Raw genomic sequence first — 21649 nt, 5'->3', positions numbered from 1 at the left:
CCAGACCAGAGAGGTCCAACCTTTATCCCCACAACAAATTTTCGCACAGTAAATTGACGAGAGTACTGATTACGATAATGTAGCACATGATGGTTTTCAAATCCAAGGTGAGCTTCTGGCGCTCTATCCTCTCTATCTGTAAGACAAAGGTCCTCCACCAACCTGACCCCGCTACACAGCATTGCCCCCTCGTCATCAAAATCCACGGTGTGGCTTTGGACAACGTGGGCCACTTTCCATACCTCAGGGGCCTAACTATCAGCAAGTGCAGACATCGACGACAATTACCAACACCGCCTCCAGTGCGGCATCGCAGCTTTTGGTCGCTTGAGGAAGAGTGTGTTCGAGAGTCAGGCTCTCCAGTCTGGCACCAAGCTTATGGTCTACAGGGCTGTAGTGATACCTGTCCTCCTGTATGGCTCAGAGACGTGGATCATATACAGCAGGCATCTCAAATCGCTGGAGAAATACCACCAACGATGCACCAACGTCGGTGTTCTCGATTAGGTGAACATTCCCCAGCATCGAAGCACTGACCACACTCGACCAGCTCCGTTGGGTGGGCCACATTGTCCACATGCCCGACACAAGACTCCCAAAGCAAGCGCTCTACTCTGAACTCCTACATGGCCAGCGAGCCCCAGGTGGGCAGAGTAAATGTTTCAAGAACACCCTAAAAGCTTCCTTGATAAAGTGCAACATCCCCACTGACACCTGGGAATCCTTGGACAAAGACCACCCTAAGTGAAGGAAACACACTTGGGAGGGTGCTGAGCACCTGGAGTCTCGTCGGCGAGAGCATGCAGAAAACGAGTGCAGGCAGCGGAAGGAGTGTGCGGCAAAACAGACTCCCCACCCAACCTTTCCTTCAACGACTGTCTGTCCCACCTGTGACAGACTGTAATTCCCGTATTGGACTGTACAGTCACTTTGAGTGGAAGAAAGTCTTCCTCGATTTCGAGGGACTGCCTATGATGATATCCTCTCCATCACAAGGACTATCTACTTCCACATCCATTCCATCACCCGCTTTTTCCCCGACCTCGGCTCGTCTGCTGTTAAAAAGCTCTCGTCCATGTCCTTGTCACCTCCAAACTTGGCTATTGCCGTGCTCTCCTGGCCGTCTTCCCATCCTCCTCCACATTCTGTAAGCATCAACTCATCTAAATGTCTGTACCCTATCCTGTCCTGCACAAACCCTGTCCTCACTTATATTGGTTCCCAGTCCTCCAATACCTCAAATTTATAGTTTGTGTTTATATCCCTTCATGGACTTGCCTCTCCATATCTCTGCAACCTCATCCAGCCCTACAACCCCACCCTGAACTCTCCATTCTTTGACTTTGGCCTCTGCATTATCCCATCCTTCGCCCCACCGTTGACAGCTGTGACTTCATCTGCCCGTGCTCTGAAATTCCCTCCCGGAAACCCCTCTGCCTCTTCACCTCCCTTTCTTTTAAGACCCTTCTTTAAAACCCACCTCATTGACCAACTGTTTGGGTCACTTCTCATAGCATCATCTTTGGTCGGGTATCAATTTTTTTTGACTACGCCTATGTGAAGTATTTTGGGATGTTTTATTTGTGTTAATGGACTCAAAATTGCCCAGGAGTTGCTCTGTTTTTTTTGGAGCAACTTGATTTTTCTGGAGTATCTTAAAAATCCGCATTTTTCACATTCAATTTGGGCCAGCGTAAGTGAGTTAGTTAGGATTTTTTTTGTTTAGTTTAGTTTTTTCAAAAAGGGGCATTACCAGCCACTTACACCCGTTTTGGCCATTAAGGCCACTTTGGCCAGCTAATAGTTACTCCAAACTAACTTAGGCCAGCGTATGTGGCCACTTGTGGCTGCACAGAAAACACTTGCGGAGAGTTAAGAAATCAGCGCAGGTAGGTACTAATGACTTGACTAAAGAATGTGAATAGGATCAGACAGCTAGACAGGACATCATTGACAAACTTCGCAAATTTAATTTACTATACAACAGAAGCATTCATGGAAGCTTAAACTACAAAAATAAAAGAAGTAAAAGAGACAAAACATATTTACAGAATTTTTTCAAAATATCCAAATAAAAAATAGAAGTACCTCCTGTCATGTATGTAACCTTCATGTAACTGTAACCTTCATAACAACACTGTACACTGTATACACTTAAGAAATGCACACCTTGACCACAGGGGATGAACTTGTGGGAGACACTCCTCACCTGGTCATCCAGGTATATAAAGGGAGGTCCCACGCAGGGTCATCACTTCTTGGAGCTGTGAATAAAGGTTCAGGTCACAGAGTGACCTTGTCTGCAGAATGTGCCTCGTGTGAATTTATAGTAGTGTGTAAGGACACTACATTTGGCGACGAGAAATGGGAATCAACGACTCACGAGAATGGCCACCGGTACCACAGAGGAACGGTACTGTGTTGGTGAGGACTGGGACGATTTCGTTGAGAGGCTCCAGCAGAGCATGCGGACAGTTGCCGGCACTCTTTCACGCGCAGGGCCCTAGCTCCGCCGCCCAATGGAATCACCACACTGCGCCAAGCCCCTCGAGAGTCAACAGAGCGGCCAGAATCCGAGGACAACATCTTGCCGCTGTTTTGAGGCTAGGAAGTCGGCGCATCTCACGTGAGTGTGCCGAAAAAATGAGTGGGCCAAATTTGGGCCCAGTAATTCTAAATAAATGCTAGTTTTGTTGTTGCAGTGTCTTTTGTATAACAGTTGGTTTAATGTGGACTGGTTGATGTAAGATATTTCCCGTGAGCCAGGTGCCTGGTTATCCTTGTGTGTGGTTGTTAAGTCCCTAGGATTTTTTTTTAATGAGGAAGGGTAAGAATCATCTAGTGTCTCGCAATTGAGGTCCTTGTCAGGGTTATAGAATCAGCTTTCCTCTTTTTAACAGCTTACAGAACTGAATTTGTTTTCCTAGAGGAAAAAAATGGAAAGGAGACATAGTACTTGGATAAGACTTGAAAACGGGCACAGGAATGGCGGTGCGTGATTAACCCATGCTCGTTCATAACGTTACAGGCAATACATTAAATTTGTCTTGCCAGCTCTTTTAAATGATTTCTGCGTGCTGCCAGTACTACCCTCACTGTTCATTGGCTGCACGCATCACCTGATATTGTGAGTGTCTAGCGCTACCTAATGGCAGTCTGCTCCTCTTAAAGGGGTGATGCATTGTGGCTGCAACAAGTGGTAAGAGAGCTGTAATACTTTGAGCAATGGCTGAACGTGCAAGAGAGCATGCACCAAGATTTTCAGACAATGCAATGGAGCCCTTGGTGGAAGAGATTGAAAGGATGAAATGTCCTGCATCTGCAGTGGGGGCAGGAGGCCCTCCAGACATGTGCTTCGGAGGCAGTGGGAATAATGGTGAAGTGCCAGGAGTGTTGCTTGTTGAACACTGATGCAATACATGATCTCGCATGAGTTGTCAGGGTGAGTGACTTTAAATTAAAATGGCACATCCTACCAACTGCACCAATAGCCTCATCCACTGCTCAGCTCACTACACCCCCATTACTCACCTACCAACTATTTTTATCAATCAAGACTCAACCCTTACATTCATATGCTTTACCTCACCCTCTCACACTTAGCACTGTTGCAAACCTCATACCCACAACTCACAGCTCGCACACACTGGCATCTATTCAACCATGACAGTCTCCAACAAATATTGCATGACACAAATCCCTCTTTCTTGTCGGAGAAGGTGGCGCATAACAGCAGGCAGCAGAAAAGAGCTGGAGGCGGATAAGTGCGCTTGCAAGTTTTAACCCCCGCGGAGGAGACTGTGCTGGGCATCATGGAAAGGGGCATTGTTGAGGCAGTAGCCACTAATGTGATTGATGAGATCGGCATATGTAATCTTTCTCTCATCCCACTTCTCCCTCATCCCTCTTCTGAGTGAGAGACTGTTGAGGGGTAAGCACGCACTGCTTACTTTCTCCTCTCCGCTCACCACAACCCAACCCTTGTCCCTTTTTCATTTCAGATACCCAAGAACTGGAACATGCCCAGGCTGTGGAGGAAGAGGAAGAAGATAGTGAAGATGAAGAGATACCATCAGTCGATCTTGCACTCTGAGCCAGCTCGTTGGAGGGTGAGGTCGAACACTATTTCTGCTACACAGGAGTTGGGTGAGGACTTCAATGGGCCAGGCTTCAGAAGAAGGCTGATGGGTGTACACACCTAAGTGCTTGGTGCTTTGGAAAGCCTGCGCTCAGTGACCAGAGGCATGGAGGAGTCCAGCACCAACTTGTCACAGTGCTTTGCGTAGAGCATAGATCCCATCCTTTCCAATATGTCATGGGTGATCACCTCCATCAGCACAATTGTGGAACCCAGCAGGATGCAGCGTCTAATGACTAATGTTTCAGCTTCTTTGCAGCACAAGCAGATTTCACAATGTCTGAGTGCTGCAGGGAATACTCAGACTGTTGCCATGTAAGTTCAGACTGCTGCTATCATGGATTTGGATACCATTGTTCAAAGGGGTCTTCCAGGGCATCACAACAGTCCTTCAATCTGTTCTCCAACAGATTACTAGGATTGCTGACACAATGTCCCAGGAGTGTGGCAGTGGCTCCATAGAGTACGAACCTGCTGTCCTCTCCCAGGATGACCACATTCAAGCTCCGACCCCTGCCACTCCGCCAGTGCCCTTGCTGTTGCCTGTCAGCCAGCTGGCCAGCCCAGTCTGCTGCAGGCCAGGCTGAGATGGTGCAGTATCAAGCCAGGCCTTTCGATCTAGAACTGCTCAAGAATGCCCTCCAAGGCCATCTGCAGTCTCCTCAATTGAAGATCAGCAGCCTTCGACCACACATGTTGCAGCCACTGGGGAAGCACCTCGTAGGAGCTCTAGGAGAGGCAAAGGTACATGGAAGAGACACTAAGGGAATTCACAGGGTGATTAGTTTATTTTGTATGTGTTATGTCATGATTTAATTTATAAATTTGAATTACAATGTTCATTTTCTGGTGGCTTTTATTTTTTGTTGCTGGAAAGAAGACGATGTGATGGTCAGTGATAGAGGAAAAGTAAGGAGTGTGGGACTGTTGGCGAATGGGAAGTTGTGGTTGAAGTTACTGGTGTCGCTCATGAATTATTTGATCACATAGAACCCGAGCAGAAAGGGGCTGGCTACGTTGTATCCTCCCTTCCTCCTCTTGCTCCTCCACTTCATGTTGCATTTCCTCCTCCCCCTCTTCCTCGTCCTTGTGCTCCACAGCTTTTTGCCTGATAGGTGATGATAAGGGCTAACCCCTTTAAATGGCCAGGTTGTGTAGCATGCAGCATACAACCACAAATCTTTATACCGGAAGGGAGTCCTGCTACCTCCAGTCGTGAATGGCAGTGGACAATTAAACAACTAACAGGAGGAGATGGCTCCATGTATATCCCCATCCTCTATGATGGCAGCGCCCAGCACGTGAGTGCAAAAGACATGGCTGAAACGTTTACAACAATCTTCAGCCAAAAGTGCTGAGTGGATGGTCCATATTGGCCTCCTCCTGAGGTCCTCACCATCACAAAAACCAGTCTTCAGCCAATTTGATTCACTCCACAGGATATCAAGAAATGGCTGAGTGCAATGGATACAGCAAAGGCTATGTGGCTCGACAACATCCTGGCTGTCGTGCTCCAGAACTAGCCACGCCTTGAGCCAAGATGTTCCAGTACAGCTACAACACTAGCATCTACTTGACAATGTGGAAAACTGCCCAGCTATGTCCTGTCCACAAAATGCCGGACAAATCCAATCTGGCCAATTACTGCCCCATAAGTCTACTCAGTCATCAGCAAAGTGATGGAACGTGTCGTCGACAGGGCTATCAAGTGGCACTTACCAATAACCTTCTCACCAATGCTCTGTATTGGTTCCGCCATGACCATTCTGCTCCTGACCACACTACAGCCTTGGTCTAAACATGGACAAAAGAGCTGAATTCCAGAGGCGAGGTGAGAGTGACTGCCCTTGACATTAAGGCAGCATTTGACAGAGTGTGGCATCAAGGAGCCCTAGTAAAACTGAAGTCAATGGGAATCAGGGGGAAAACTCTCCAGTGGCTGGAGTCATACCTAGCAGAAAGGAAGATGGTTGTAGTTTGTTATGTATGCAATAAAGGTTCAAACTGAGTACTGTTTAACTAAGCAAGGTACAAACTTGGCTCTGCTTTATTTAGGTCCAAAGTGCCTGACTCTCAAAGTGGCTGGCCTTTTATACCTGAGCAGCACCATGTACATGCTGCTCAGTGGCCTCCAACAATGACGCCATCTGGTGGCTATAAACCGAATGTACATACATGATGACACCCCCCTCTGAGATCTTATCACAGTCTTTCACAGGTTGAGACAGTCCAGTGCTTTGCGCTCCCAGGTTGACCGTCTCAGTTCGATTCCAGCCTTGGGTGAGTGTGCGGGGTCTGTTGTGGCTGATGGCTGGATGACTGACTTGTTGGGAGTGGCAGTGACCATGTCAGGAGTTGCAAGTTCATTTTTATTGAACAGGTCTGATGGAAATTCTGGGTTCACTGATGACCCTTGAGTCCTCAGAAGACTGCTGGTAGGTCGGTTGGTTGTCGATGGTTTCTTCGTCCGACTTTTCTGGCTCGTCTGTGTGCCTCATCTGATCCATGTGTTTCCTGCAAGTTTGCCCATTCTTGAGCTTCATAACGAAAACTCTGTTGCCCTCGGCCATGACTGTACCAGCCATCCATTTGGGACCCTGACCACAGTTGAACACATCCAGTTGTTGACTTTTACTATATTCAATGTGATTATTTAAATCCGGGTGTACCAGATATAGCTTGATCTTAAGACCTCTTCATGAGTTCAGCAGGCGAGACCCCTGTGAGTGTGTGGGGTCTTGTCCTGTAACTCAGCAGTATGCAGGACAAGCGGGTCTGCAGAGACCTTCGGACTATTCTCCATGCTTTGCTTGATAATTTGCACTGCCCGTTCAGTTTGCTCGTTGGACGCAGGCTTGAACAGTACTGTTCAATCCCCTTTGAGGATGCAACCCTTTACCACCATAATGTTTTATGCCATTAAGTTTCACAAACTCCTGACTGGTGAAGCACGACCCATTGTCGCTCACCACTATGTCAGGCAGACCGTGTGTCATGAACATGACATTGAGATTCTCTATGGTTGCTGTGGACGTGTTGGATGACATGATTATGCATTCTATCCACTTCGAATAAGCGTCCACCATGACTAAAAACATCTTGCCCAGGAAGGGACCTGCAAAATCTACATGGATCCTGGACCACAACCACAGACTCAGCGGTGATTCCGCTGGTGCTTTGCTGAGCTGCATGCAAGTGTTGCACTGATGCACGCTTGCTTCCGGCTCAGAAAAAAATTCCTGGCTACTATACATGGGATCTGGCGATGGCCTTCACCATCACTATACCCGGATGTGTGCTGTGTAACTCACGCACGAACTTCTCTCTCCCTTTTTTGGGTATTACAACGTGATTGCCCCAAAATATGCAATCTGCTTGAATACCCAGTTCGTCCTTGCGACGAATGTACGGTTTGGCCTCCTCGCACATTTGCTTAGGTATGACAGACCAATCCCCTTTGAGGATGCAACCCTTTACCACCAATAAAATTGGGTCCTGGCTGGTCCAGGTCTTAACTTGTTGAGTGTGACAGGGGTTCCTTCATTCTCAAAAGCATCCATGATTAACATTAGATCCGCTGGTTGTGGCATTTCCACTTCCGGTGTGGGCAATGACAACCGGCTCAAAGCATCGGCACAATTCTCTGTGCCAGGTCTGTGACGAATGACACAATCATAGGCAGATAATGTCAGCGCCCATCTTTTGGATGCGGGATGAAGCGTTGGTATTGATACCTTTGCTCTCGGAAAACAATTAAATGAGCAGCTTGTGATCAGTCTCTAATTCGAACCTCAGACCGAACAGGTATCTTTTAACACCGTACACACACGCTAAAGCTTCTTTTTCTACAATGCTGTAGGCTCTTTCCGCTTTAGACAAACTTTTGGATGCATACGCGACAGGTTGCAGTTTCTCCGACTCATTGGCGTACGCACCCAATTCCATATGACAATTCCATATTCCAAGGCCAAAACGAAACGTTTACATGGGTCATAATGTACCAGCAGCTTGTCCGAGCAAAGCAGATTGGTGGCTTTCTCGAAAGCTCTGTCTTGCGATGCGCCCCACACCTCCGGTGCCATGAAGAAGCTCTTCGAGCGTTTCAGTCTGAGTCCCACTCTATCCAAACGCAGTAGAACCTCTTCCTGATTGTTCAGATGTTCCTTGGAGTCACGACTGGTGATCAGGATGTCATCTTGGAACACGACTGTTCTGGGAACAGACTTCAATGGACTTTCCATATTCCTCTGCAATATTGCTGCAGCTGAGCGAATTCCGAAAGAGAACCTGTGGTAAATAAACAGTCCTTTGTATGTGTTAATGCATGTAAGTCTCTTCGATATCTCGACCAACTCCTGTCATATAGGCCGACATCAAGTCCAGTTTTGTGAACGACTTCCCTCTGGCTAGCGTAGCAAACAAGTCATCAGGCTTCGGTAACGGGTACTGATCTTGTTTCGAAACCCTGTTGATCGTAACCTTGTAGTCGCTACAGATTCTGACTGTGCCATCATTTTTCAGCACAGGAACAATGGGGCTGTTCCATTCATTAAATTCGACTGGTGATATGATCCCTTCACACTGGAGTCTGTCCAGTTCAACTTCAACCTTCTCCCTCATCATTTGCGGCACTGCCCGAGCTTTATGATGGACGGGTCTTGCATCTGAGTCCACGTAGATCTGCATCTTGGCTCCCATGAAGTTGCCGATACCCGGTTCAAACAGCGAGGGGAACTTGCTCAATACTTGGGCACATGTATCTTCCTCCGATTGTTGTTCCAGTCGCATCTGATTTTCTCCAACCAGCTCCTGCCGAGCAGCGTTGGGCCATTGCCTGGAACAATTCACAGGCAACTCGTGAACCGCACTGTTACATGACGCATTCATTTGTGCACTACCAATCACCTTTATCAGTTCTTTGGTGTACATGCACAGCTTGGCATTAACAGGGCTCAGCCTGGGCCTCACAGTCTTAATATCCCACAGCTTATAAAATGCCCTCTCGTTCATGATCGATTGACTCGCCCCCGTGTCCAGTTCCATCGATTGCGGTATTCCGTGAAACTTCACATTAATCAAAATTGCTTTACTCTTGGTTATGAAGGAGTACAGTCCATACATTGCCTCCTCTGGCATCTCTGATTGCGTATCCTGATCCGCGCTAGTCTGACTCTCTCCCTCCACGTGGTGTGTCGCAGTTCGCTTGCTCATCTGCGGACACTTGCGCTGGAGATGTCCCACTCTCAGACAGCCTTTGCAACTATATTGCTTAAATTGGCACTGCTGGTGCTGATGCTTTCCCTCACACCGCCAACACAGAGAAGTCGGATACATGCCCGCTGGCGGACTTTGGGCAGCCACAGGTTTCGCGAACGCAGCCAGATAGGTCCTGCCATGTGCCGTTCTGCCGAACGCCGAATCAATCGTATTTACAGTACTTGCCGAGGTTTGGTTCTTCATCGCTATTTGCTTTAGACTCCTGTCCGTCGTCATACATGATTGAGCGATCTGGATGGCTCTTTTTAAATCCAACTCCTCCACCGCCAGAAGTTTGCGCAGGATCACCTCGTGGCTGATACCGATATTAGACATCCCGCAGCATGTCTGCCAACACCGTACTGAACTTGCACGGTCCCACTAGACGTCTCAGGTCGGCAATGAATTCTGCTGCGCTCTGGCCCTCCGATCGAACGCGTGTATAAAACCTGTATCTCGTGATGATGATGCCGTCATCTGGCTTGAGGTGCTCATTTTGCAAACAAATGTTATTGTATTCTCGTCGCCAAATTTTATGTATGCAATAAAGGTTCAAACTGAGTACTGTTTAACTAAGCAAAGTACAACCTTGGCTCTGCTTTATTTAGGCCCGAAGTGCATGACTCTCAAAATGGCTGACCTTTTATACCTGAGCAGCACCATGTGCGTGTTACTCAGTGGCCTCCAATAATGACTCCATCTAGTGGCTACAAACATAATGTACATACATGACGTAGTTATTGGAGGTCAATCATCTCAGCCCCAGGACATCGCTGCAGGAGTTCTTCAGGGCAGTGTCCTGGGCCCAACCATCTTCAGCTGCTTCATCCATGACCTTCCCTCCATGAAGTGGGGCTATTTGCTGATGATTGCATAGTGTCCAGTTCCATTCACAACTCCTCAGATAATGAAGCAGTCCATGCTCGAATGCAGCAAGACCTGGATAACATTCAGGCAAGTAACATTCACGCCACACAAGTGCCGGGCAATGACTATCTCCAACAAGTGAGAGTCTAACCACCGCCCCTTGGCATTCAATGGCATTACCATCGTAGAATCCTCCATCAACATCCTGGAGGTCACCATTGACCAGAAACTTAACTTGACCAGCCACATAAATACTGTGGCTTAAGAGCAAGTCAGAGGCTGAGCATTCTGCAGCGCGTGTCTCTGCTTCTGATTCCCCAAAGCCTTTCGAGCATCTACAAACTACAAGTCAGGATTGTGATGGAATGCTCTCCATTTGCCTGGATGGAATGCTCTCCATTTGCCTGGATGAGTGCAGCTCCAACAACACTTGAAGCTCTACACCATCCAGCACAAAGCAGCCCACTTGATTGGCACCCTATCCACCTCCTTCAACATTCACTCCCTCCACCACCAGCACAATGTGTCTGCAGTGTGTACCATCTACAAAATGCACTGCGGCAGTTGGGCAAGGCTTCTTTGGTAGCACTTCCCAAATCCGTGACCTTTAACACCGAGAAGGACAAGGGCAGCAGCCACATGGGAACACCATCACCTACACATCCCCCTCCAAGTTACATACCATCCTGACTTGGAAATATATTGCTGTTCCCTCATCGCTGGGTCAAAATCCTGGAACTCCTTTCCTAACAGCGCTGTGGGAATATCTTCACCACAAGGACTGCAGCGGCTCAAGAAGGCGACTCATCACCACCTTCTCGAGGGCAATAAATTCTGGCCTTGCCAGCGATGCCCATGTCTCAGGAACGAGTAAAGGAAGAAAAAGCTTAGTACTGCAGGGTTCCTCCAAAGCGGCTCAGGCAGCATTGCTTGAGGATGCCCTACAATGTTGAGGTGTGCTCTATAATGTTCCTTGTGGCTGCATGACCCTCATTATATGCCTGCTGTGCACATGTGGGGGTTCTGGACTGGAGTCATGAACCATGTCAGGAGTGGATAACCCTTGTCGCCCAGTAGCTAGCCTTTGACTTGCCGTGATGGATCAAATGCAGCTGGCACAGAGTACTGTTGCAGAATAAAGGAATCGTGACTACTGCCAGGATAAACGGCATTCACCTTGCACAATGCGCTACCTGTGGTCGCACACAAGCTGCACATTTGAAGGAGTGGAATCCCTTTTGGTTCAGTTCACCAGAGGTGCACGCAAAACAATGTGTGTCCAGTCAATGGTACCCTGCACCATGGGGAAGACTGCAATCTGAGCAAAACCTCATGCTCGCTCCACCTGCATGTCTCTGACAAGCGGGAATAAGATGAAGCTGTCTCTCTTTGTATAGCGCCTCTTGTGCAACAGTGTACTGCAAACTGAGATGTTGCTTATATCTGCATCAGCAACCTGGAAGGAGCCAGATGCATAAACGTTGAGCCACGGTCATCTTGACAGCCACAGGCAATGTGGTCTTTGCCCTGCTTTTGAGGTTGCAGTTGTAACTGCAGTATTTAGCAAATTTCAGTAACGTCCACTTTAGTGAAGCAAAGATGTCTCGTGCATTGGTCCTTGCTGAAGTTCAGGTAGGAGAATTGCTCCCTAAAGACACTGGGTGGATATGGATTCCTGTTGAAAACTTTTCTCCCCCACTTCTTGCTCTCTTTTCCAGCAGCTTTCCTTTTTTTATTCCTCCCAGTCCTGCTCAATTCCAAGAGGAAGGTTTACCAGGCCTCCCATGTCTGAAAGCAATTTGTTTCAGTGCAAGCCTTTAAACCACCAAAAGTATTTTAGCACAAGACAGATGACTACTTGCAGACTATTGAAACTTTAAACAAGTATAGGAATGCTCCAAAAATGCATGGAATTGCACCAGCAGGCAGAAGAAATAATTTAGCAACCAATCTGTAAATAATTCATGATCCCTTTAAGCGGTGCTGATAGGGGGTTGGGGGTCCTTCATGCCGTTGCATGTGTGTTCCATTGTGGGAGGTTAAGAGAGGGTGTTGGCTAGATCATGGCGTTCAAAAATGGCAGAGCTGGCGTCCAATTGGCATTGCACATTGACATCATAATCTACCTACTCTGCATGCTGCCGCCACTCATTAGATGCCTGCGCGCAAACTACTGTACCAAGATGGTGCCCGGCGCACTTCCCATTGTAAATGTGCGTACGCATCTAGGACCTGATTTTTGAGCTTTGAGGCCAATAAGCACCGGAAAAAAAAACAGGTGCCACAGAACCCAATTTCTCCCCTTATAATCTAGTTTAATATGCTTACAGAACTGAATTTGTTTTCAGAGGAAAAAAAATTGACAGGAGACATAATCTACTTCAATATGTTGAGAAGCATAGCTGCTTTCAATGTAATGTTTAACTTGAACTGTAAGTGAGAATTAGAAGACACAAATGCAAAATTAAGCTCAAGGCAAAACCATGGAATCGAAGTTTTATTTTCCTCATAGAGGATTGGTTATTTCAACAGACCCATATTTAAAACAGCACAGTATTGATTACATCCTTCAGGAAAGAGCTGGGTAAATATTGGTAGGAACTCTGAGTGAAAGCTAGGGGAATAAATATAGACAAAGATTATATCAGTGGAACGCAGCAGATTAGACTTGAATAAATGAATTGCACCCCACACCCACATCCACACACACGTTTTTTTTGTTTTTTGGAGGCCGAGAGGGAAGGGAGTCATTTTGCAGAACTTGCCTTCAACCGCTTCACAAAGTTGGTTAGAATCAGTGATTGAAAAATTGTACATGGTATGTGAAGGAGGTATGCTTGATGGCCAAATGGCCTTTTCTTATCCATGCTTTCTTATATTCTTATTTTTCCCATGCAGAACGGTTTACTGCAGTTTCGTTTATTGGAATCTTTGTTATACTGGTTCTCATCATTACTTTATGCCTTGCCATCTGCTTCCTTTGTCATAGAGAAAGGTATGAGATTTTTCCCTGTATTATATTGTAAAATAATCATTTTGTATATCCTGTATAAGGAAATCACTGGTAATGTAAATATAGCTAGAATAAATAATATTTGTCATTCTCCCTCTCCTTGCCAACTTTGCAGAAAACACCATCGTCTTTTCAAACAAATGAAAAACTCAGAGATTTGTTCAAAACGGTTACCAGTTACTCGTGCATCAAAGTCTTCACGCTCTGTTTGCTTGCATACTTGCATGCATACTGAAGGATATCAGGTAGTGACTACTAGAAATATTTTCAAAGATACAATGTTTGTCAACATTATTTTTATTTCTGAAATCAAACAAAAAAACATATCCTGTAAATTGATAAATGGTCTAAGTTATATTACAGCCAGAGACTGTAGAGGGACGTGATCGGGGCCCAGGAGAGGTGTGAGTTCAGGGCCAGGGGCCCAGGGACAGCACGGACCAGCCCACACTGCGATATGTGTGCACACTAGGCCCGTGCAGCAGAGCAGGTCTCCAGTTGTCTTGGATAACCCTTGCCACTGGACCAAGACCTATCTCTGTCAAGCCCGTGTGGTGGCTGGTGTGTAACGGCCACCACACGTTTAAAAAAATAAATAAATAAATAAATAAATAAAAATCCAAGCTCGGGCATCTTCCACCCTTCAGGATGTAGTTCGGGACCTGGAATGTTAGGTCCTTCATTGAAAGACCTGTGAACTCATCCTTTTTTGGCGTGGAAGCAAGTCATCCTCGTTTCAAGGGACCGCCTATGATGCTGGTGATTGATTGACTATAGAAAAGATAAATATTCTATGCAGTGTCCGCTTCACTAGAGATATGAAGGCAAACAAGCCTGATCATTATGTTATGCCATTTTAATCTGTAGGCTTGATTTAGTTATATCTTCAAGTTTATATGCCAGTGGAGATGTTTAACTGAAAAAGTAAATAATTTGTATTAATGCTAGTAGGATCATTAGCCATTATGCCAACTTTGCTATCTGGTGACTATTTTGGTGGAGTTCATTAGCAATCCATACACTGAAATCAAAATTAATTTCATTCTTTTAAATCTAAATATCTGACTTAAAGTTCTTTTTGTTTCTGAAGACGCATAATTTAAAATTGTATCCACATATTTGAATGGCATTAGAAGTTTTCGAAAAAAAGATCGTCCATTTACATCCAAGCATTCACCGAAGTCATTCTTTCCAACTGGTCGGTATTACAAGGATAATAGAGGATACAAGCTGAATTATTTTGCAGTTTTTGTACAGATTTCATAATGCAACTAATTGCAGCTTTTTAATGATGATGGACGTTCTTAATGATTTTGCAGAAAGCAATAATGTACAGAAACATAGAAAATATGTGCAGGAGCAGGACATTCGGCCCTTCGAGCCTGCACTACTATTCACTATGATCATGGCTGATCATGCAACTTCAGCACCCCACTCCTGCCTTCTCTCCATAATCCCCTGATCCCTTTGAGCCGTAAGGGCCACATCTAACTCCCTTTTGAATATATCCAACGAACTGGACTCAACAACTTTCTGTGGTAGAGAATTCCATAGGTTCACAATTCTCTGGGTGAAAAAGTTTCTCCTCATTTTGCTCCTAAATGGCTTACCCCTTATTCTTCGACTGTGATCCCTGGTTCTGCACTTCCCCAACATCGGGAACATTCTTCCAGCATCTAACCTGTCCAATCCTGTCAGAATTTTATATGCTTCTATGAGAACCCCTCTCATTCTTCTAAATTCCAGTGAATATAAGCCTAGTCGATCCAGTCTTTCTTCATATGTCAGTCCTGCCATCCCGAGAATCAGTCTGGTGAACCTTTGCTGCACTCCTTCAATAGCAAGAATGTTCTTCCTCAGATTAGGAGACCAAAACTACACATAATACTCAAGATGTGGTCTCACCAAGGACGTGTACAACTGCAGCAAGACCTCCTGCTCCTACACTCAAGTCCTCTCACTATGAAGGCCAACATGCCATTTGCTTTCTTTACTGCCTGCTGAACCTGCATGCCTACTTTCAATTACTGATGTACCTTCACTCCCAGGTCTCATTGCACCTCCCCTTTTACTAATCTGTCACAATTCAGATAATCTGCTTTCCTGTTTTTGCCACCAAAGTGGATAACCTCACATTTATCCACATTATACTGCATCTGCCATGCATTTGCCCATTCACCTAACCTGTCCAAATCACCCTGCAGCCTCTTGGCATCCTCCTCACAGCTCACACTGCCACCCAGCTTAGTGTCATCTGCAAATTTGCAGATATTACATTCAATTCCTTTGTCTAAATCATTAACATATATTGTAAAAAGCTGGGGTCCCAGCACTGAACCTTGCGGTACCCCACTTGTCACTGCCTGCCATTGTGAAAAGGACCCGTTTATTCCCATTCATTGCTTCCTGTCTGCCAACCAGTTCTCTATCCACATCAATACATTACCCCCAATACCATGTGCCTTAATTTTGCGCACTAATCTCTTGTGTGGGACCTTGTCAAAAATCTTTTGAAAGTCCAAATACACCACATCCACTGGTTCTTCCTCATCCACTCTACTAGTTACATCCTCAAAAAATTCTAGAAGTTTTGTCAAGCATGATTTCCCTTTCATAAATCCATGCTGACTTGTACCGATCCTATCACTGCTTTCCAAATGCGCTGCTATTACACCTTTAATAATTGATTCCAGCATTTTCCCCATTACCGATGTCAGGCTAACCGGTCTATAATTCCCTGTCTTCTCTTTCCCTCCTTTTTTAAAAAGTGGTGTTACATTAGCTACCCTCCAATCCATAGGAACTGATCCAGAGTCCATAGAATGTTGGAAAATGATCACCAATGCATCCACTATTTCTAGGGCCACTTCCTTAAGTACTCTGGGATGCAGACTATCAGGCCCTTGGGGATTTATCGGCCTTCAATCCCATCAATTTCCCTAACGCCATTTCCTGACTAATAAGGAGTTCCCTCAGTTCCTCCTCGCTAGACCCTTGGTCCCCTAGTATTTTTGGGAAGTTATTTGTGTTTTCCTGAGTGAAGACAGAACCAAAGTATTTGTTCAATTGGTCTGCCATTTCCTTGTTCCCCATTATGAACTCACCTGATTCTGACTGCAAGGGACCTACATTAGTCTTCACATCTTTTTCTCTTCACATATCTATAGAAGCTTTTGCAGTCAGTTTTTATGTTCACTGCAAGTTTACTGGCATAGTCTAATTTCCCCCTCCTAATTAAACCCTTAGTCCTCCTCTGCTGAATTCTAAATTTCTCCCAGTCCTCAGGTTTGCTGCTTTTTCTGGCCAATGTATATGCCTCTTCCTTGGATTTAACACTCCCTAATTTCTCTTGTTAGCCACGGTTGAGCTACCTTCCCCATTTTATTTTAACGCCAGACAGGGATGTACAATTGTTGTAATTCATCCATGTGATCTTTAAATGTCTGCCATTGCCTATCCACCGTCAACCCCTTTAAGTATCATTTGCCAGTCTATCCTAGCCAATTCACGTCTCAAACCATCGAAGTTACTTTTCTTTAAGTTCAGGACCCTACTCTCAGAATAAACTGTGTCACTCTCCATCTTAATGAAAGATTCTACCATATTATGGTCGCTCTTCCCCAAAGGGGAAGATTGCTAATTAATCCTCTCTCATTACACAAGACCCAGTCTAGGATGGCCTGCTCTCTAGTTGATTCCTCGACATGTCGGTCTAGAAAACTGTTATATATGTAAACTTGTATTTACTCTCTACAGCCACCAAAGGGATCCCATAATCCCTTTAAGGAGGCCTCACAGGTTGGAGAGGCACTCTGGAGTCCTGCAATAAAAGACTGAGGTCACACTTTACTTTGAGCTCAAAGTGTTCAGTCTGACTATCCATACATAACAAAAACCATCCCTTATACACTCCAGGAAATCCTCCTCCACAGTATTGTTACCAGTTTGGTCAGCCCAATCTATATGTGGATTAAAGTCACCCATGATAACTGCTGTACCTGTATTGCACGCATTCCTAATTTTCTGTTTGATGCCATCCCAACCTCACTACTACTGTTTGATGGTATGTACACAACTCCCACTGACATTTTCTGCCCTTTGGTGTTTCGCAGCTCTACCATATAGATTCCACATCATCCAAGCTAATGTCCTTCCTTACTATTGCGTTAATCTCCACTTTAACCAGTAACGCTACCAGAAACATAATTACGTTTATCCACTGGATTGTTTTTAATTGGCTGCATTAATGTTTTTATTTGGAGGCCACAGCCGCCTCAAAGCCTGGTATTGACTTAGAGAGCTGCAAGGACTATAGAGTCGTGATAATGGGGGACTTCAACTATCCTAATATATGTTGGGATAGTAATAGTGTAAAGGCAAAGAGGGGAAAGAATTTCTGAAGTGTGTTCAGGAGAACTTTCTTGATCAGTATTTTTCTGGCCCAACAAGGAAGGAGGCATTGCAGTATTTCTGGGGAATGAGGTAGGTCAAGTGAAGCAAGTGTCAGTAGGTGAATATTTAGAGAACAGTGATCATTGTATCATAAGGTTTAGATTAGCTATGGAAAAGGATGGGGAACAATCTCGAGTTTAAAAAATACTTAATTAAGTAGTAAGGAAGGCCAATTTCATTTGGATGAGAATGAATCTGGTCCGGGTAAATTGGAATCTAAGATTGGCAGGCAAAACTGTAATCGAACAATGGACTGCCTTTAAAGAGGAAATAGTTCCTAGAAACATAGAAAATAGGCCTTTCGAGCCTGCACCACCATTCAATAAGATCATGGCTGATCATTCACCTCAGTACCCCTTTGCTGCTTTCTCTACATACGCCTTGATCCCTTTAGCCGTAAGGGCCATATCTAACTCCCTCTTGAATATATCCAATGAACTGGCCTCAACAACTCTCTGCGGTAGGGAATTCCACAGGTTAACAACTCTCTGAGTGAAGAAGTTTCTCCTCATCTCAGTCCTAAATGGCTTACCCCCTTATCCTTAGACTGTGTCCCCTAGTTCTGGACTTCCCCAACATCGGGAACATTCTTCCTGCATCTAACCTGTCCAGTCCGTCAGAATTTTATATGTTTCTATGAGATCCTCTCTCATCCTTCTAAACTCCAGTGAATAAAGGCCCAGTCGATCCAGTCTCTTCTCATATGTCAGTCCTGCCATCCCAGGAATCAGTCTGGTGAACCTTCGCTGCACTCCCTCAATAGCAAGAACGCCCTTCCTCAGATTAGGAGACCAAAACTGAACACAATATTCCAGATGAGGCCTCACCAAGGCCCTGTCCAAGTGCAGTAAGACCTCCCTGCTCCTATACTCAAAAACCCCTAGCTATGAAGGCCAACATACCATTTGCCTTCTTCACCACCTGCTGTACCTGCATGCCAACTTTCGGGTACAGTCGAGGTGCATTCCCACGAGGGGTAAAGGTAGGGCAACTAAAGTCAGAACTCCCTGGATGATGAGATAGAGAGTAAGATGAAGCAGAAAAAGAGCACATATGACCTATGTCAGGTCGAGAACACATCTAAGAATTGGGCTAAATTATACTAAGTTCAAAGGTGAAGTGAAAAAGAAAATAAGAGGGGCGGAGAGTGGGTATGAGAATAGAATGGCAGCTAATATAAAAGGTAATCCAAAGGTCTTCAATAGGCATATAAATAGTAAACTGGTAGTAAGAGGAGGAGTGGGGCTGATTGGGGACTGAAAAGGAGACCTACGCATGGAGGCAGAGGGTATGGCTGAGGTGCAAAATGAGTACTTTGCATCTGTCTTCAAGGAAGAAAAGGCTGCTAGAAACATAGTGAAGGAGGAGTTACAGGAGATATTGGATAGGATATAAAGTGACAGAGGACGTACTAGAAAGGCTAGCTGTACTTAGTAAATAAGTCACCAGGACCAGATGGGATGCATCCTAGGACGCTGAGTGAAGTGAAGGAAGAAATCGTGGAGGTACTGGCCATAATCTTCCAATCTTCCTTAGAAACGGGGGTTGTGCCAGAATACTGGATATTTGCAAATGTTACACCCCTGTTCAAAAAAGGATATAAAGATAAACCCAGCAACTATAGTCCAGTCAGTTTAACATCGATAATGAAGAAGATTTTAGAAACAATATTCGGGGACAAAATTAACAGTTACTTGGACAAGTGTGGATTAATTAAGGAAAGCCAGCATGGATTTGTTAAAGGCAAATAGTGTTCAACCAACTTGATTGAGTTTTTTGATGAGGGCAATGCGGTTGACGTGGTGTACATGGATTTCCAAAAGGCATTTGACAAAGTGCCACATAATAGGCTTGCCAGCAAAGTTGAAGCCAATGGAATAAAAGGTACAGTGGCAGCATGGACACGAAATTGGCTAAGTGACGGGAAATGGAGAGTAGAGGGGAACGGTTGTTTTTCAGACTGGAGGAAGTTATACAGTGGTGTTCCCCAAGGGTCGGTACTAGGACCGCTGCTTTTCTTGATATATATTAATGACTTGGATGTGGATGTGCAGGACACTATTTCAAAATTTGCAGATGACACAAAACTTGGAAGTATAGTGAATAATGAGGAGGATAGTGAAAAACTTCAGGAAGATATAGACAGGCTGGTGGTATGGGCGGACACATGGTAGATGAAATTTAACGCAGGAAAGTGTAAAGTGATACATTTTGGTAGAAAGAATGAGGGGAAATGTACACTAAAGGGGGTGCATGAACAGACACCAAGGGGTATATGTGCACAAATCATTGAAGGTGGCAGGGGAGGTTGAGAAAGCAGTTTAAAAAGCTTATGGGATCCTGGGCTTAGAGTATATGAATAAAGGTATAAGAGTACAAAAGCATGGCAATTATGAACCTGTAAATACTGGTTCGGCCTCAACTGGAATATTCTGTCCAATTCTGGGCACCACACTTTAGGAAGGATGTGAAGCCCTTTTGAGAGGGTGCAGAAAAGATTTACGGGAATGATTCCAGGGATAGGGACTTCAGTTATGTTTATAGATTAGAGAAGCTGGGGTTATTCTCCTTGGAGCAGAAAAATGAGAGGAGATTTGATAGAGGTGTTCAAAATCATGAGGGGGTTGGACAGAGTAGATAGAGAGAAACTGTTTCCATTGGCAGAAGAGTCAAAAACTAGAGAACACAGATTTAAGGTGGTTGGCAAAAGAATCAAAGGCGACTTAAGAAAAAGCTTTTTTATACAGCCAGTGGTTAAGATCTGGAATGCACTGCCTGAAAGGGTGGTGGAGGCAGACCCAATCATGGTTTTAAAAAGGGAGTTGGATAAGTAGCTAAAGAGAAAAAAAGTTACAGGGTTACGGGGAAAGGGCGGAGCAGAGAGCCAGCAGGGCCTCGATGGGCCAAATGCCCTTCTTCCCTGCTATAACGATTCTATGATTTCTATGATTTGATCTTTTTGCCCAGAGCTGTGAGCTGAAATTGGATTGTGCAGTATAACCATGTGCAATGTTGCCCTATTTCTCAGGATGCATCAGTACAATTCTCGGCTATACTGATGAGATATTCCTCTTCTTCAGCTTCCAGCAATTTCTGCTTAGTTGCTTTTCAAGTTTATTTGAAGAAAAGCTAGATAATTTTGAAAAGCTTTATTCAGGTAGAAGAACTGAAATGTTTAAATGTGAAGAACGCAGATGTACGTGTGTACATAGAGAGCGTTGAGAAGTACTGCACTGCTTGTACATCTGTTGGATCTTTTATTTTCTGCTCTATAAACATCAGTGTATTAAACTGAAAAAGAGAGACAGGTCAATGCGGGTGAATTTTTTATGAACCATATAAAAAGGCTTGACGATGGTCAGGGTGACCATGATGCACACCCAATGATTTTGGCTTGAGACTCAAATGATTTTTATGATTGAGCCTTATTACAATGATATTGGCTAGTTGCTGGTGCTGAATGAGCACTGACTGGCAGATTGACGAAGAGGTGGGGGAGGGCAGGTATTTTGCAGCTCCTTCACGGGGCTAAGTTGGAACTGGTGCTATAAAGGAGAAGGAAGCAATCCCAGGCGGGATCAAGGGATATGGGGTACTGAAGTTGCATGTTCAGCCATGAACTCATTGAATGGCGGTGCAGGCTCGAAGGGCCGAATGGCCTACTCCTGCACCTATTTTCCATGTTTCTATGTCATAGAGTGACTCGGAGCGGGTGGGAAGACTTGCGGAGCCAGGAGAAGCATTCATGGTCGAGGAACGCCTCGAATTTAAAATTTTCAACAAATCCCTCTGTGGCCTCACAGCTCCCTATCTCTAACGCTGTCCAGCCCTTCATCAGATTTCTGCATCCCATCATCTGTGCCTTAAGCTGCCGAAGCCCGAACTCTGGAATTCCCTCAACAAACGTCTCCGCCTCTCTACCT

The 21649-nt window shown here is 45.2% G+C and overlaps 1 protein-coding gene across 9 annotated transcripts in view; it reads left to right on the top strand.

Moving 5' to 3' along the window:
• Positions 1-21649, top strand: part of LOC139268562 (uncharacterized) — a 612984-nt gene that overhangs the window by 21742 nt on the left and 569593 nt on the right. For 6 of the 9 annotated variants that reach the window (XM_070886891.1, XM_070886893.1, XM_070886889.1 and 3 more), the window contains 2 exons: positions 13160-13256; positions 13390-13519. The exons of 1 other annotated variant lie outside the window; for it this stretch is intronic. In XM_070886891.1, the coding sequence (XP_070742992.1) occupies positions 13160-13256; positions 13390-13519 (227 nt within the window). Of the gene's footprint in view, positions 1-13159; positions 13257-13389; positions 13520-21649 lie in introns of those variants that run through there. 2 more of the 9 variants (XM_070886895.1, XM_070886896.1) reach the window with 2 other exon arrangements.

Source organism: Pristiophorus japonicus, chromosome 8 (assembly GCF_044704955.1).
Source record: "Pristiophorus japonicus isolate sPriJap1 chromosome 8, sPriJap1.hap1, whole genome shotgun sequence".
Classification (NCBI taxonomy): domain Eukaryota; kingdom Metazoa; phylum Chordata; class Chondrichthyes; family Pristiophoridae; genus Pristiophorus; species Pristiophorus japonicus.
The sequence above is the reverse complement of the archived record's forward strand: the minus strand, read 5'-3'. Positions and strand labels throughout refer to the sequence as shown.